Here is a 15,696-nt window from a genome sequence, read left to right as displayed (position 1 = left end):
GGCCGTCCCCCACCACCTCTTTTGGAGAAGGAGTTAACTTAGAGCTCCAGTTAATAAAAACTCCTGGGCGTGACAAGAGTGTTTTAACCTACAAACTCCTCTGAAGGTTTTCTGGCCTGCCTGACAGGCTTGTCCGGCCACATGTGATTGCTCACAGCCTCCCAACCATGAGAGGCATGAGACGCTTTAAACCTTCTAAAAACAGGTTCCTTAGAAAAGTTAGAAAACCATTAGTATAAGTATAGTGGGCTGACTAGAAATTGTATTGGTGAAGGGTTTTCATTTGTTGAGCCAATGTTTGTTGCTAAGTCTCCACATCCCCTGCCCTTACACACATTAATGAATATATAGAAGAAATAAGTATTAACCTTTGATATTAATCACGTTAGACCTTAGGCTAAGTAAATTCTTTACTTAACTAAAACCCACTACACCCTCACCCTATAGGAATGTAACTTTATTTGGGTGGTGTCTGTTTCAAGAATAATCACCCCTGGAGAAATAAGTGTCCTGGTTGACTGACTGCTGTCACAAGGAGAGGGTCATAAATTGTCAGCAGGCCCCTGGCCAGAAGATGATGTAACACCCCTAAGACCTCTGTATACATTTGTATGAAGCACCTGACTTTGATAAAAGTCAGGACTGCTGAGCCCTGCATGACTTTTGCATAACATCTCAGTGTATAAACGTAGACCACGGAAAATAAAGAATTGGGATCAGTTCCTCGAAAGACTGGTCTCCCCATGTCTCTCTCTCTCTCAAATTCTGGCTGAGTCTCCATCTGGAGCGCGGAACCTGCCATGCTTACTAATTATGCCTGGGCTTCTAAGATCCGACCGGGGAGGCCTCAGTGTCTCCTCTCCTTCGGGAGAACGGAAGGATGCCTGCGGCCTACGTAAGTGGTGCAAGCTTCTTGTCTTGAAGTTTTATCGGTCTCCCGTGTAAACCAAGCTACTCAGCCTCTTTTCTCCACTGATTTTTCCTACTGAGCTATCCTCATTCTATTATTCTTTATATCTCTAATTAATACCTAATTGAAGCTATTGTATCCTGATCCTCGCCGACGCCGTCCCCGCTTTGAACTCCCTGGATCAGCCGGGGCCGGACCCCAGCATATGAGAAATAAAGTTTCTGCAAACTATTTAAATATAAACTTCATTAAATGATTGATTTCTGAGAATATAAAGGATAAATTTACATTACACAAGCCACCTGTGGCTATCAATTAATGGTCAAAAGATATGCTTTTCTTTCTTTCTAGCAATATCACCTTTTTGGCTTAAGAATAACATTTTATTGATTCCTATTCTGAGTTGGAATTTTCATAGCAGACATGAAAAAAGCATTCTTCATTTCACCCACCAAATGTTATTTAAGCATTTATGGTGTGCCAGATATTGTACTAAGTACTAGACATAAATCACGAGGGAAATATAATCCTGTATTAAAGGACTCTCTAGGTGGGGAAGTGAGGGGTGAGTATTTCCTGGGCAGTGTTACGGTTTCTTCTTTTAAAGCAAAAGCATTAGGTCATTTCCTGCTTTCTCAGAAAATCCATAAAGCAAACCAACTTAGAGAATTAGAAAGAGCAACAATTTATGTTAGAGTGCTGCTGCTGCTGCTAAGTCGCTTCAATCGTGTCCAACTCTGTGCGACCCCAGAGACGGCAGCCCACCCTTCCCGGGGGTTCTAGAGGCAAGAACACTGGAGTGGATTGCCATTTCCTTCTCCAATGCATGAAAGTGAAAAGTGAAAGTGAAGTTGCTCAGTCATGTCCGACTCTTAGCGACCCCATGGACTGCAGCCTACCAGGCTCCTCCATCCATGTGATTTTCCAGGCAGGAGTACTGGAGTGGGGTGCCATTGCCTTCTCCGTATGTTAGAGTAACAGCAGTTTAAACTAAATTAAAACTTAAATTAAAATCAAATTTCTGCTCATTATTTTTACTCATACATTATATTAAAAGGCTGGATGGAGTTTCACCCATTTTTACATTCTTTGAGACCAGCTGATTTAAAATAAGGCTATGCTGCTTACCCAGAAGTCACTCTGCAGGTTATGTAAAGAATTCATCAAAGAGACAGACAGTTCCACTTACCACAGAACAACTAATGTTCAGATACAAAAAACAAGAGACCTATGTGACTGCTGATCATAAAAGACATAACATGTACATTAAGAGAAAAGATAAAAACTGATTTCAGATATGAATTTCAAATTCAAACTCAACTGAACTGGTGATTTAAAGTGCAAAATCTTTCTCTCACGTGGGCAATACTTTGAAGCAGTGCTCTACTGAAGAGCACTCAATTCACTTCAGTCGCTCAGTCACGTCCAACTCTACAACCCCATGAACCGCAGCACTCCAGGCCTCCCTGTCCATCACCAACTCCCGGAGTCCACCAAAACCCATGTCCATTGAGTCAGTGATGCTAGCCAACCAATTTATCCTCTGTCGTCCCCTTCTCCTCCAGCCCTCAATCTTTCCCAGCATCAGGGTTTTTTCATATGAGTTGGCTCTTTGCATCAGGTGCCCAAAGTACTGGAGTTTCAGCTTCAACATCAGTCCTTCCAATGAACATCCAGGACTGATCTCCTTTAGGATAGACTGGTTGGATCTCCTTGTAGTCCAAGGGACTCTCAAGAGTCTTCTCCAACACCACAGTTCAAAAGCATCAATTTCTTCGGCGCTCAGCTTTCTTTATAGTCTAACTCTCACATCCATACATGACTACTGGAAAAACCATAGCCTTGACTATTTGGACCTTTGTTGACAAAGTAATATCTCTGCTTTTTAGTACGCTGTCTAGGTTGGTCATAACTTTCCTTCCAAGGGATAAGCATCTTTTCTTCTCATGGCTACAGTCACAATCTGCATGATTTTTAGAGCCCAGAAAAATAAAGTCAGCCACCATTTCCACTGTTTCCCCATCTATTTGCCATGAAGTGATGGGACCAGATGCCATGATCTTAGTTTTCTGAATGTTGAGCTTTAAGCCAACTTTTTCACTCTCTTCTTTCACTTTCATCAAGAGGCTGTTTAGTTCTTCTTCACTTTCTGCCATAAGGGTGGTATCATCTGCATATCTGAGGTTATTGATATTTCTCCCAGCAATCTTGATTCCAGCTTGTGCTTCTTCCAGCCCAGCACTTCTCATGATGTACTCTGCATATAAGTTAAATAAGCAGGGTTACAATACACAGCCTTGACGTACTCCTTTTCCTATTTGGAACCAGCCTGTTTTTCCATGTCTGGTTCTAACCGTTGCTTCCTGACCTGCAATACAGGTTTCTCAGGAGGCAGGTCAGGTGGTCTGATAGTCACATCTCTTTCAGAATTTTCCACAGTTTATTGTGATCCACACAGTCAAAGGCTTTGGCATAGTCAATAAAGCAGAAACAGATATTTTTCTGGAACTCTCTTGCTTTTTCGATGATCCAGCGGATGTTGGCAATTTGATCTCTGGTTCCTCTGCCTTTTCTAAATCCAGCTTGAACATCTGGAAGTTCATGGTTCACATATTGCTGAAGCCTGGCTTGAGAATTTTGAGCATTACTTTACTAGCATGTGAGATGAGTGCCAATTCTGCGGTAGTTTGAGCATTCTTTGGCATTGCCTTTCTTTGGGACTGGAATGAAAACTGACCTTTTCCAGTCCTGTAGCCACTTCCAAATTTGCTGGCATATTGAGCGCAGCACTTTCACAGCATCATCGTTCAGGATTTGAAATAGCTCAACGGGAATTCCATCACCTCCACTAGGTTTGTTCATCGTGATGCTTCCTAGACATGCATTTATTTAACAATGGATAATGATTCTCTTACACAAAATTAGATGAGCTAGTTTCGTTTGTTTATGGATCTATTTCTCCATTAGATTAAGATTTAACTCAAAGACAGTAAGCATGTCCTTTTTACTTTTATGAAGAATGTAACAATTCAATTCCATCACAAAGAAACAGTGCTATATGATTCCTGCTAATAACTACAAATTAATAAAAATATTTTATTTTACAGAGACTGCTTCTCTTCTTTCAGATTTTTAATATCCTAGAATGCATGCTCCTCCTTTATTACTAAAGCTTAAACTATATATAATATCAAATTCAGTTCAGTTCAGTTGCTCAGTCATATTCGACTCTTGGCGACCCCATGAATTGCAGCACACCAGGCCTCCCTGTCCATCACCAACTCCCGGAGTTCACTCAAACTCACGTCCATCGAGTCAGCGATGCTATCCAGCCATCTCATCCTCTGTCATCCCCTTCTCCTCCTGCCCCCAATCCCTCCCAGCATCAGGGTCTTTTCCAATGAGTCAACTCTTCGCATGAGGTGGTCAAAGTATTGGAGTTTCAGCTTCAGCATCAGTCCTTCCAATGAACACCCAGGACTGATCTCCTTTAGGATGGACTGGTTGGATCTCCTTGCAGTCCAAGGGACTCTCAAGAGTCTTCTCCAACATGACACTTCAAAAGCATCAATTCTTCAGTGCTCAGCTTTCTTCACAGTCCAACTCTCACATCTATACATGACCACTGGAAAAACCATAGCCTTGACTAGACGGACCTTTGTTGGCAAAGTAATATCTCTGCTTTTGAATATACTATCTAGGTTGGCCATAACTTTCCTTCCAAGGAGTAAGCGTCTTTTAATTTCAAGGCTGCAGTCACCATCTACAGTGATTTTGGAGCCCAAAAAATTAAAGTCTGACACTGTTTCCACTGTTTCCCCATCTATTTCCCATGACGTGATGGGACCAGATACCATGATCAAATTAACTACCTATATATACTACTTTTAAAAACTCTACTTGTATATTTGCAAAGTTCTAGTGAAGGATAGTCAATGGGTCACAAAGAATCAGGCAAGACTTAGCAACTGAAGAACAACAAGGCCAATTAAAATGTTATTTTTCATTACCCATACAAATTTTTCACTTCACTTCAGAAAGGAAATATTCTAATGTTATTAAGGACATTCTTACCACCTAAGAACAGCCGCCACATGGTAGGTCTTCAATGTTAGCCAAACTACACTGTTAATAAATACTATTTGCAAAGGGATTGAATTAAGAAGCTGCACAAATATACATTTGATCCCTGCAGTGTTTCAATATTTATCCAGCAGTGTCACAAGTCCCCCTCCAAAAACATCTGTCGTCAAACATGAAAACCATCATGTTCAAGACCGTGTCATCTTCTTCCACTAAAGATACTTTAAAGGTTTGATTTTCTCTATAACCAGTCATCATAAATGGGATAGATGATACTGTATCAATTACATTCATCTTTATTAGCAGTCACTCCATTTGGGGGGCTCTCTTAAATAAAAGTCAATCACTAGCCATTTGTTCTGAATGATCTACTTTAAGCTGCTAATAAACAAGAATGGATATTGTAATCATTCTGATTCTCTAGAGGTAACTCTAAAGTTTTCAGAACTTCCATGAGAAATTTTTGGTACTTAATGGTTTTAGTTATTTGATGATCCCAGATGAACAGAATAATATAATTTATTTCTATATTCTGGCCTTTGGCTGAAAATAAAAAATGCAAGAAAATACTAAAATTATATAGAACTCAGAACTTTAGGAAAAGGCACATTTAAGAGACCGTCTTTCTTTATCTGTGTAGATTATACAAACGTAAATTGTGAGTTAAAGAAGAAAATCTATAAATACTAGCTACTGCCACCAACAGAAACTGGCCTCTGTTAGTACATAAAGAAACAGTGAGAGAGGAAAGAAAACATAGGCTTTGGTCAGACACCAACATTCAGACTGCGTAAGGGTTCCCCTTTCTGAGTCTTGGTGACTTACTTTTAAAGTACAAGATATAATAGTATCTTATAGTGTTTAAGAATTTAAATAAAATAATGATGTCTAGCGAATACTTAGTATTTCAAAAACTATGGTTACCATAAGTCAGGAGGGAAAATATCCTCTTTTCAATCATATTTATACATGTAACTACATCAAGTGTCTCAAATTAATACCAGAATAAGAAAATTATTGTCGGTTACTATACTAGTTTCCAAGAGCTGCTGTAATAAAGTATCATAAACTAGGTGGCTTAAAAGAGAAATAGGGCTTCCCTGGTGGCTCAGTGGTAAAGAATCCTGCCAATACCAAAGACATGGACCAGTTTGATCCCTGGTCCAGAAAGATCCCACACAACACAGGACAACTAAGCCCATGCACCATAACTACTAAGCCTGTAATCTAAAGCCCGGGACCTGAAACTATTGAAGCCCAAATGCTCTCGAGCCTGTGCTCTGCAAGAAGAGAAGCCACGCAGTGAGAAGCCCATGCATCACAACTAGGGAGTAGTCCCTACTCGCCACAACTAGAGAAAGCCCAAACAACAAAGACCCAGCACAGTCAAATAAATAAATACATTTTTAAAAAAGAAATGTATTCTCCCAGAATTCTGCTGACTAGAAGTCTGAAATAAAGGTGTCAGCAGCCTTGTTTCTTTTTGAGGCTCTAAAGGAGAATATGTTCCTTATCTACTAGCTCTAAATCAGAGCTTCCCACGTAATGTATTGCACCCCCACAGTAATACCAGGAATGAGAATACCTCAGCCTTTCAGTGAACTAAGAGAGGCATGAGGCACTGAGCTGCCAGGACTGCCAATTCTGCATTCTTTAAAAGTTCTACAACACTTTTCTAAAAGTCATGAAACCAGTCAGGCTTATGCTATAGCAACTTGGCATTAAGATCTGAGGTTATTACTGCACAAATGACTCTGAAAATCAGGCATTACATAGTAATATGTAAACATACATATATTACATATGCCAATATTCTATTTTAAATAGACAATCTCAGATGTAACATATTAATGTAACATTGTTATAACTAGATATCATCACAATTTGCCCATCAATCACCTAAAAATTAACTGACTAGATTCCTGACTTTAAAACTTACTAGTCCAAAACATGATTAAAAAGTTATATACACAACTTACATAAGGTGCCCACTCTTGCCACTTCTATTCAACATAATGCTGGAAGTACTAGCAAGAGCAATCAGACAATAAAAAATAAAGAAAAAGCATCCAAATCAGAAAGGAAAAAGCAAAATTATCTGTTTACAAATACATAATCCCATATGCAGAAAATGCTAAAGACTCTATTTAAAAAAAAAACTATCAGAATAAATGAATTTATTAAAGTTGAAGAAAACAAAAATCAACATACTAAAATTAGTTGTGCTTCTTTATATCAACAACCTATATAAAAAGAAAACTAAGAAAACAATCTCATTTATGATAACATCAAAAAATATTCCTATTTAACAATGCAAATAGTGTATTGTCCTGCTATATCCACTATCCTTATTTAAAAGTTCTTTTAAAAAAAAACTAAGCAAAATATACCCTGTTCAAACATGATATAACACCACTCAAAGCCTAGTTCTAACCTTTTCTCTTCTCCTTCTGGGACTCCTACAATGTATAATTAGTCTGTTTGACAGTATCACACAGTTTCTTTAGGCTCTGTTTTCTTTTCTTCAATTCTTTTTCTTTCTCGTTCTCAGACTTAATAGTTTTCCCTCCTGTCATTTTTCACTTTTTCCCTTTAAGGAGCCAGCCATTAAAGAAAAGAGAACCCTTCTACATGGTTGGTGGGAATGTAAATTGTTGTAGCCACTATGAAAAACAGTATGGAGGTTCCTCAAGAAACTAAAGCTAGAACTACCATATGATCCAACAATTCCACTCCTGGATCTGTATGAGGAAAAAATGAAAACACTAATTTGAAAAGATATATGCATCTCAATGTTCACAGCAGCACCATTTACAACAGCCATGATAACATGGAAGCAACCCAAGTGCCCATCAAGGAACAACTGGGTTAAGAAGATATGAGATACACACATGTGGCACATGCACTGGAATATGAACTCAACCATAAAGAAGAATGAAATACCTCCATTTGCAGCACTGTAGACACACCTAGAGAACATAACGCTTCGTAAGTAAGTCACACAGAGAAAGAAAATACAGTATAATACCACTGATATGTGGAATCTAAAAATACAAATCAAGGTATAGGCAAAACAAAAAGAGACTCGAAGACATAGAAAACAAACTTGTGGTTACAAAAGGGAAGAGGAAAGGAGGAAGCAACAAGTTAGGGGTATAAAATTAACAAACCACTATACATAAGATAGATCAGCAATAAGGATTTACTGTACAGCACAGGGAATTATACCTAATTTCTTATAATAACGTATAATGGAATATAATATGCAAGAAACTCAATCACTATACTGTATGTACACTGGGAAACTAATAAAATATTGTAAATTGATTATACTTCAATGAAAAAATAAAAAATAAAATTTTAAAGTATATCCTGCATATAAATCCTCAATTATATGTGTGATCAGAGCTAAATAAGTTCTTAAAATTAAAACAAATAAACAAGCAAGATAATAAAACTAAATATAACAAAGTTTCTTAAAAAAATACTAAACTATAATAGCAAATCTACATGCCAAAGAATACTAATGTTTACTCAGATCTACCACTGTTTCTCCTAATAGTTCTTAAAACTTTAAAAATCAAACTATGTATATCAAGAATTTCGAGGAAAAAAATCTGTCTGCTTTTCTCCCAAAATTTATTTCTAATTATTGTTGCATAAGTTAAGGAGTTCAAAAGTAAAATAATTTTAAAACATAAGTATCAACATGAACACAGAAAATAATCCTCAACTTTTTCTCAAGATAGTTTTCTTTATTGCTCTACAGGACAAGGCTAGCAAAATAGAAAACTCCAAGTATATAGTCCAGTGTTTTAAATAACTTTACCAATGATTCTTTAAGAGCAATGGCCAGAAAGCTAACTGTACACAGCTAGATTAAGTTACATTTGAAACTTTTACTGTGAGCAAATTCACTAAAACAGAACCCTGCCACACACACAGGATAGTGGGTAGTATGCCCAACTCTTCATAAATTTCTTTCTTAAAAGAATAAAAATAGCAAAAAGTTGCACTTGAGGTGTGACTGTATGATACCACAGGCTTTTTGACAGGGTGTCCGTATTTGCTCTGTGTTTGTCCTCAGACAAGGAGCCGCCCTTAAAGCTCACAAACTTTTCCTGCTCTTTCTCTCCAGCCACAGTAACCTTTTGTATCCTTCCTTCACTACCAGCATTCTGCCAAAGACTACAGGAAGTATATTAATACACAGAACTCGCCTTTAGCAACTTCAGTTTGAGTATTCCAAATAATTTTACCAATACCTCAGTGGTTAGCTAACTGTAGTCAAAAGCCAGACTAAATTTTACCCTAATACTTAATGCTGTTTAATGACTCACATTGCTTCTGTGTTTTTAGAGATTCATTTGCTCTATTTGTATAAATAGATATGCCATACATCTATTATTTCTGGAGAATTACAAAATGAATTTCACAAACCGTGCTTAAAAATAAAACATTAATGTTCTTATAGGAAATTGAAAGTAGCAAGAAACCTGAAAAAATTTAGGGCTCAAATTCCTTCAAGTGTAAATAAGGATATACAGTATTGTTTTCTTTCTTTCTTCTAACATTCCCCTAAAAACATATTACAAGTTTAGTCTGTATGTACTTGCTGCTGCTGCTGCTGCTGCTGCTAAGTCACTTCAGTTGTGTCCAACTCTGTGCGACCCCATAGACAGCAGACCACCAGGCTCCCCCATCCCTGGGATTCTCCAGGCAAGAACACTGGAGTGGGTTGCATGTACTCAAGGTACTATTTTTAAAGTTGCTGTCATCTGATCAATCCCACTTAAATTCTTTTCCTTCATATTTTTTTTATTGGAACAGCTCATCTGTATGATCTCTAAATCTCACAAATAATACTCAAACTTTTTGGCGCATTAATTCTTTGTGTAGACGATGACAACATATACCATAAGTAATAACTTCTATGAATAACTTCATTCTTTTCAATTGACTATAATGCCACATCAGTTGTTTTGAAGAGAATTTTTTTTATTTTTTATTTTTAAATTTTATTATTATTCTTTTTGGCAGCACTTCACAGCCTATGGAATTTTAGTTCTCCAAACAGGAATCAAACCCTTGACAGAGTGCAGAGTCCTAACCACTGGACCACCAGGGAACTCCCTGAAGAGAATGAATTTAATACATTTAATTGGAAGTTAATATACAACCATAGAAGTTCTGTAAGTACTAGGACTTTTTTTCTTCTTCTTTTTTGGCATGCATATCCACAAAAGCTGGAAGAGTGCTCAAAATATTTTCTCAACACATGAAAAGTGGTATATCTTTAAATAAACTAATTTTAAAATAATACTTTTATAAGAAAATTAGAGTAATTCCTTACAGAGCATAGATTCCCCATTCACCTACAGTTCAACTAAGGAAATTATCAATATTCATAAGACTTAGCTCCTGACAGAGATGAACCAAAATATTAAAATACTTAAAAGAATATTAAATACACTGCTATAAATGGATAACCAACAAAGACCTATTATATAGCACATGGAAAAAAAGAATATTAAATACAAGAAAGAAACAAAAAACACAACTACCATATTTTAAAAGACTGCTTTAAAATTGGTAAAATTGATAAAGAAAACTAAAAATTCAAAGAAGTTGTTCACATAAATTATGATCCCATTTCTTAAATATATTTAAATAGTCTTGATTGTTTAGATGATGTACCAACAACAAATAGCCAAAACTATGGAATGTCCCAGAAAGGAAGTGTCATTATCAAATATTATCCATTAGATAGGTGGCAGCATAAACGTTCCACATACTTTCAATTTAACAACAAGCAGACTCTCTAAAGGAAATTTCCACAGCAAGAGATAAATGTTCTGATTTTCAGTAGATTTTTAAATGTGTATAAATGAAAGCTAAGAATACACCAACTTTGACATTTTAAAAAATTTAATAATTTAAACTGAAATGTGTAAGTTAAAATTAAAACATTCTCAGATGTTTAATTTTTAATTATGCCTTGCAAATGTTTTTAACATAACAAATATTCATTTTTTTAGCGCAAAAAAAACCCCAAAAAACAGAAAAGGCATGAAAACTGATCTTGAAAACTGATAAATGATAAAATGGTCTGCTATCACTGTTAAAGATTCAATCAGGCTAGAAAATTGGCAATATCAGGGATGTGCTCTAGTTTATCTGTCACAACAAACCATAAAACCTCATTAGGCTCAACATCACCTGTGCAGTATTTTTGTTAAAAATTTAACCTAAATCTAATCATGAAGAAAAAAACCTGGATTATTCAAAAAAGCTTTTTATGAGACAAGTAACCAGGTAAGTAAAACAGGTGAGAGAAATCAAATGGAGCAAACTTTCAGTTACAAAATAAATGAGTCGTAGGGATGAAATGTACGGTTGTGAATATATATACTTGTAAAATCTATTCACTATTATTTATACTTGTAAATACTTCAGAATATTGTGAATATTATTTTCTCCCAGAATGTTCATAAACTTCTTTGTAGTAAGAAGCAACTCAGTTCCTCATCTGAAGATTCAAATGGAGTAAAAGGAGGGAAAAAGTGAGAGAGCCAAAGAAGAGGAGAACGCAGGGATACCAATGCTTCTCTCCAACAACCATATCTGCCTGTAAGCCAAAGAAGGATGAGAGGATAGGGACCTCCTCTTGCCAGCTTACCTGTGCATACTCTCTTTCAATAGCAGCCTTCTTCTGACTGAATGTCCTAAAAACACAAATAAAAGTAAAAATTCGTTACCAAAAAAATAATAATAATTTTATGCAAAGTTATCAACATACCCTCAAACACTGTTTCATAAGCTGTGTTGAGGGAAGGCACAATATGTCAATGATCTATGTATCTAAGAATACCACTGACACCATAGACTGGAGTTAAGACAATCTTAGGACATTCAAATCCTAGCTCCACCACTTATTAGCTGTATGACCTTGGTCAAGTCACTTGATTTCTCTGTGCCTCAGGTTTCTATTTGGTAAAATGGGTATAGTAATAGTATCTACCTCATAGGGATAATGTAAAATTTAGTAAATGACAATATATAAAGTGCTCAAAATAGTGTCTAGCACAGAGTAAAAGACAGGTGTGGATATATTTGTGTGTGTGCACGTTAGCTACTGTCATCAGTATGGCTAGTGCATAGTAGGTATAAAAATGTTTACTGAATATAATAACATAGAGGGAACCACAGAAAACAAGGCAAAAATCAAGTTTTGATCAGCTTCTCAACATGAAATAGTCAAATAATTTCCTTCATTCTAGTCTTTTATAAGAGTCAACAAAGTACAAGGGGACCACATGTTATAGTATGATGAGAGCCTTTTTCACACATGCATTATATTTCATAGATTTTACAGTAAACAATTTTGACAAGTTCCTCTGTCCATGGGATTCTCCAGGCATGAATACTAGAGTGGGTTGCCATGCCCTTCTCCAAGGGATCTTCCCAACCCAGGAATCGAACCCACATCTCTTGCATCTCCTGGATTGGCAGGTAAATTCTTTACCACTAGCACCACCAGGGAAGCCCCATTTTATGATATTATTATTCATTTTTTAAGTAATTAGCAGTATTTCTTCTATCTTAACAGTACATGAAATACCAGTGGACCTTACAAACCACCGCTAGTGGTAAAGAATCTGCCTGCAATGCAGGAGACCCAGGTTCAATCCCTGGGTCAGGAAGATCCCCTGGAGAAGGGAATGGCTACCCATTCCAGTGTTCTTGCCTGGAGAATTCCATGGACAGAGAGGATCCTGGTGGGCTGCTACAGTCCATGGGGTTGCAAAGAGTCCAACTCGACTCAGCAACTTTTCACTTTCACTTTTTACAAACCACAGGCAAGGTAGAGTCAATGAAACATGATAACATTAACAATTTACCTTGAATATATTGAGTTTAACTGGAGGACGGCATGGCAACCCACTCCAGTATTCTTCCCTGGAGAATCCCATAGACAGAAGACCCTGGTGGGCTACAGTGCATTGGATCACAAAGAGTTGGACATGACTGAAGCAACTTAGCACACATGCATGTATATTGGGTTTAAAGGCTTTTCTCTGAGGTGTCAGGTATCTGTGTTCTTAAAAACACTTCAATAAGGCAGAGATATCAAAGTGAAAAGTGAAAAATATACAGAAAAGAGCTGGAATAGAAAAAAGGCAATAAAACAAAACTCATTTTAATAATTATTTAAATTTACCAACATAACTATTCATCTCATATAAAAACTGAAAGTATTTAAGATTTTGCTACATTTGTTTTGGATGAATAACTATTATTTAAATTTAAAAAGGAAGGAAATTCTGACATACACAACAACACAAATGAACTGTGAGATCTCTGAGATCATTATGCTGAGTGAAATAAATCAGTCACAAGAAGACAAATACTGTATGTTATCATTTATGTAAGATTTGACTTAGAGCAGTCAAAATCACATGGACACAAAGTAGAATGGTAGTTTCCAGGAGCTAAGAAGAGGGGATAAAGTAGTTATTACTTAAGAAGCACAGAGTTTCAGTTTTGCAAGATGCAAAGAGTCCTGAAGATGGATGGTCGTGGCAGTGGAACAAAATGAATGTACTTAACAGCACTAAACTCTACACTTATAAACAGTTAAGATAGCAAATTTTTTATGGATTTTACCATAGGGGAAACAGTGGAAACAGTGGCTGACTTTATTTTTTTGGGCTCCAAAATCATTGCTGATGGTGATTGCAGCCATGAAATTAAAAGATGCTTACTACTTGGAAGGAAAGTTATGACCAACCTAGACCGCATATTAAAAAGCAGAGACATTACTTTGCCAACAAAGGTCTGTCTAGTCAAGGCTATGGTTTTTCCAGTGGTCGTGTGTGGATGTGAGAGTTGGACTATAAAGAAAGCTGAGCACAGAAGAATTGATGCTTTTGAACTGTGGTGTTGGAGAAGACTCTTGAGAGTCCCCTGGACTGCAAGAAGATCCAACCAGTCCATCCTAAAGGAAATCAGTCCTGGGTGTTCATTGGAAGGACTGATGTTGAAGCTGAAGCTCCAATACTTTGGCCACCTTGTGCGGAGAGCTGACTCATTTGAAAAGACCCTGATGCTGGGAAAGATTGAGGGCAGGAGGAGGAGACGACAGAGGATGAGACGGTTGTTGGATGGCATCACTGACTCAATGGACATGAGTTTGGGTGGACTCCGGGAGTCGGTGATGGAGAGGGAGGCCTGGCATGCTGCGGTTCATGGGGTCACAGATAATCAGACATGACTGAATGACTGAACTGAACTGAACCGATAGCAAGAGAATAGAGCAAAAAATCTTCTGATAATCTTCATATAAGACGTAAAGGCATTTGTTAATAGTCAACATCAGTTTCTCATAAAATCTCTTTTAAAATATTAATGGCTGCTATTACTAAAAGATGAACAAAAACAAGTGCCAACAAGGACCTAGAGAACTGAAAACTCTCATACAGTGCTTACAGCAATGTAACATGGTACACCTGTTTTAGAAAATAGTCTGTTAAGTGAGGAGGTCTTAGGAGGCCTCCAGATCTGCAATTGGTATCAGGAGTGAGAGTTGTCTGGGGACTCCCTAACTCTGTAATTCATCACCAGGATAAGCAGAACACCTAAGAACATTCAATTTATTAATGGTGGTAGTAGAGATGGGACATCAAAACCATTATGATGAATATTAAAAATAAACACACCCACCACAATGGCTAAAATTAAAAAGACTGATAAGTATCACAAAACACAATGAAACTCTACATGTTGTTTGTGGGAATATAAAATGGTACAACCATTTTGAGGGAAAAGAAAAAAATATATTCTTACGTAACTAAACATCCATCTTGACATATTTCTAATGCTAGAAATTTACCAAGAGAAATGATAACAAATGTCCACAAAAACACTTAACAAAAATATTTATAGCACTTTTATTCATAAATAGCCCTAAACAGGAAATTATACCAGTGGGACAGTAGGCCAACAAACAGTGATACATTCTTACAGCGGAATAAAACTGAGCAAGAAAAACAAATGAACTGTAAGATGATCACCACATTTCTACTACTCTGAGTTAGTTGACCTCTTATTTTACAAATAACAAAGTTGAACAATAACATCAGAATAAAAAATCATTCATTAGCACAGATAGCAAACTGGGGTAAGGGAACTACTAGTTATTTATCAGGACACTGGTGACTCTTTCATAAAGAAAACTTTACAGTTTTGTCCTGGAATATAGCACCTGTTTTTAGAGATATTATTACCAAAAATATGGCAATAGCATTAAAATGATGACATGAGAATACAAAAAAAAAAGTTTATTTTGAACAAGGCAAGTAGAATGAACAACTGAAGTTATACAAATCTGACAGAGAGAAAATTATTTTGCTCCTAATAAAAAATATTAATTCACCAACAACATTCATTGAGCATCTTCTGAATTTCAGGTATTCTACTAAATATGCACTGGGTGTGTAAAAATGAATGAGACATGGACTCTGCTCTCAAGGTATTTATTAGTATAAGATAAACAAATGATGCCAAGATCCACAAATACTATAGGCATAGAGTGAAAAGTAGAAAGCATTTTTATTTCTTATTAATTAGGTAACCTTGGGCAAGTTAATTTTCCTGATCATGTTTCAGTTTCCTATCATGAAATAGGAATAAAAAGAACATCT

The 15,696-nt window shown here is 36.6% G+C and overlaps 1 protein-coding gene across 1 annotated transcript in view; it reads right to left on the bottom strand.

Annotated features, from left to right (window-relative positions):
• The window catches only part of FCHSD2 (FCH and double SH3 domains 2), a 244,638-nt gene that overhangs the window by 195,836 nt on the left and 33,106 nt on the right, over window positions 1-15,696 (bottom strand). Inside the window, exon 3 of the mRNA XM_005893521.2 lies at window positions 11,673-11,718. Within this exon, the coding sequence (XP_005893583.2) occupies window positions 11,673-11,718 (46 nt within the window). The remainder of the gene's footprint in view (window positions 1-11,672; window positions 11,719-15,696) is intronic.

The sequence above is a fragment of the Bos mutus genome, chromosome 15, assembly GCF_027580195.1.
Source record: "Bos mutus isolate GX-2022 chromosome 15, NWIPB_WYAK_1.1, whole genome shotgun sequence".
In the NCBI taxonomy this organism is placed as follows: domain Eukaryota; kingdom Metazoa; phylum Chordata; class Mammalia; order Artiodactyla; family Bovidae; genus Bos; species Bos mutus.
This window is presented reverse-complemented; position numbering and strand designations above follow the sequence as displayed.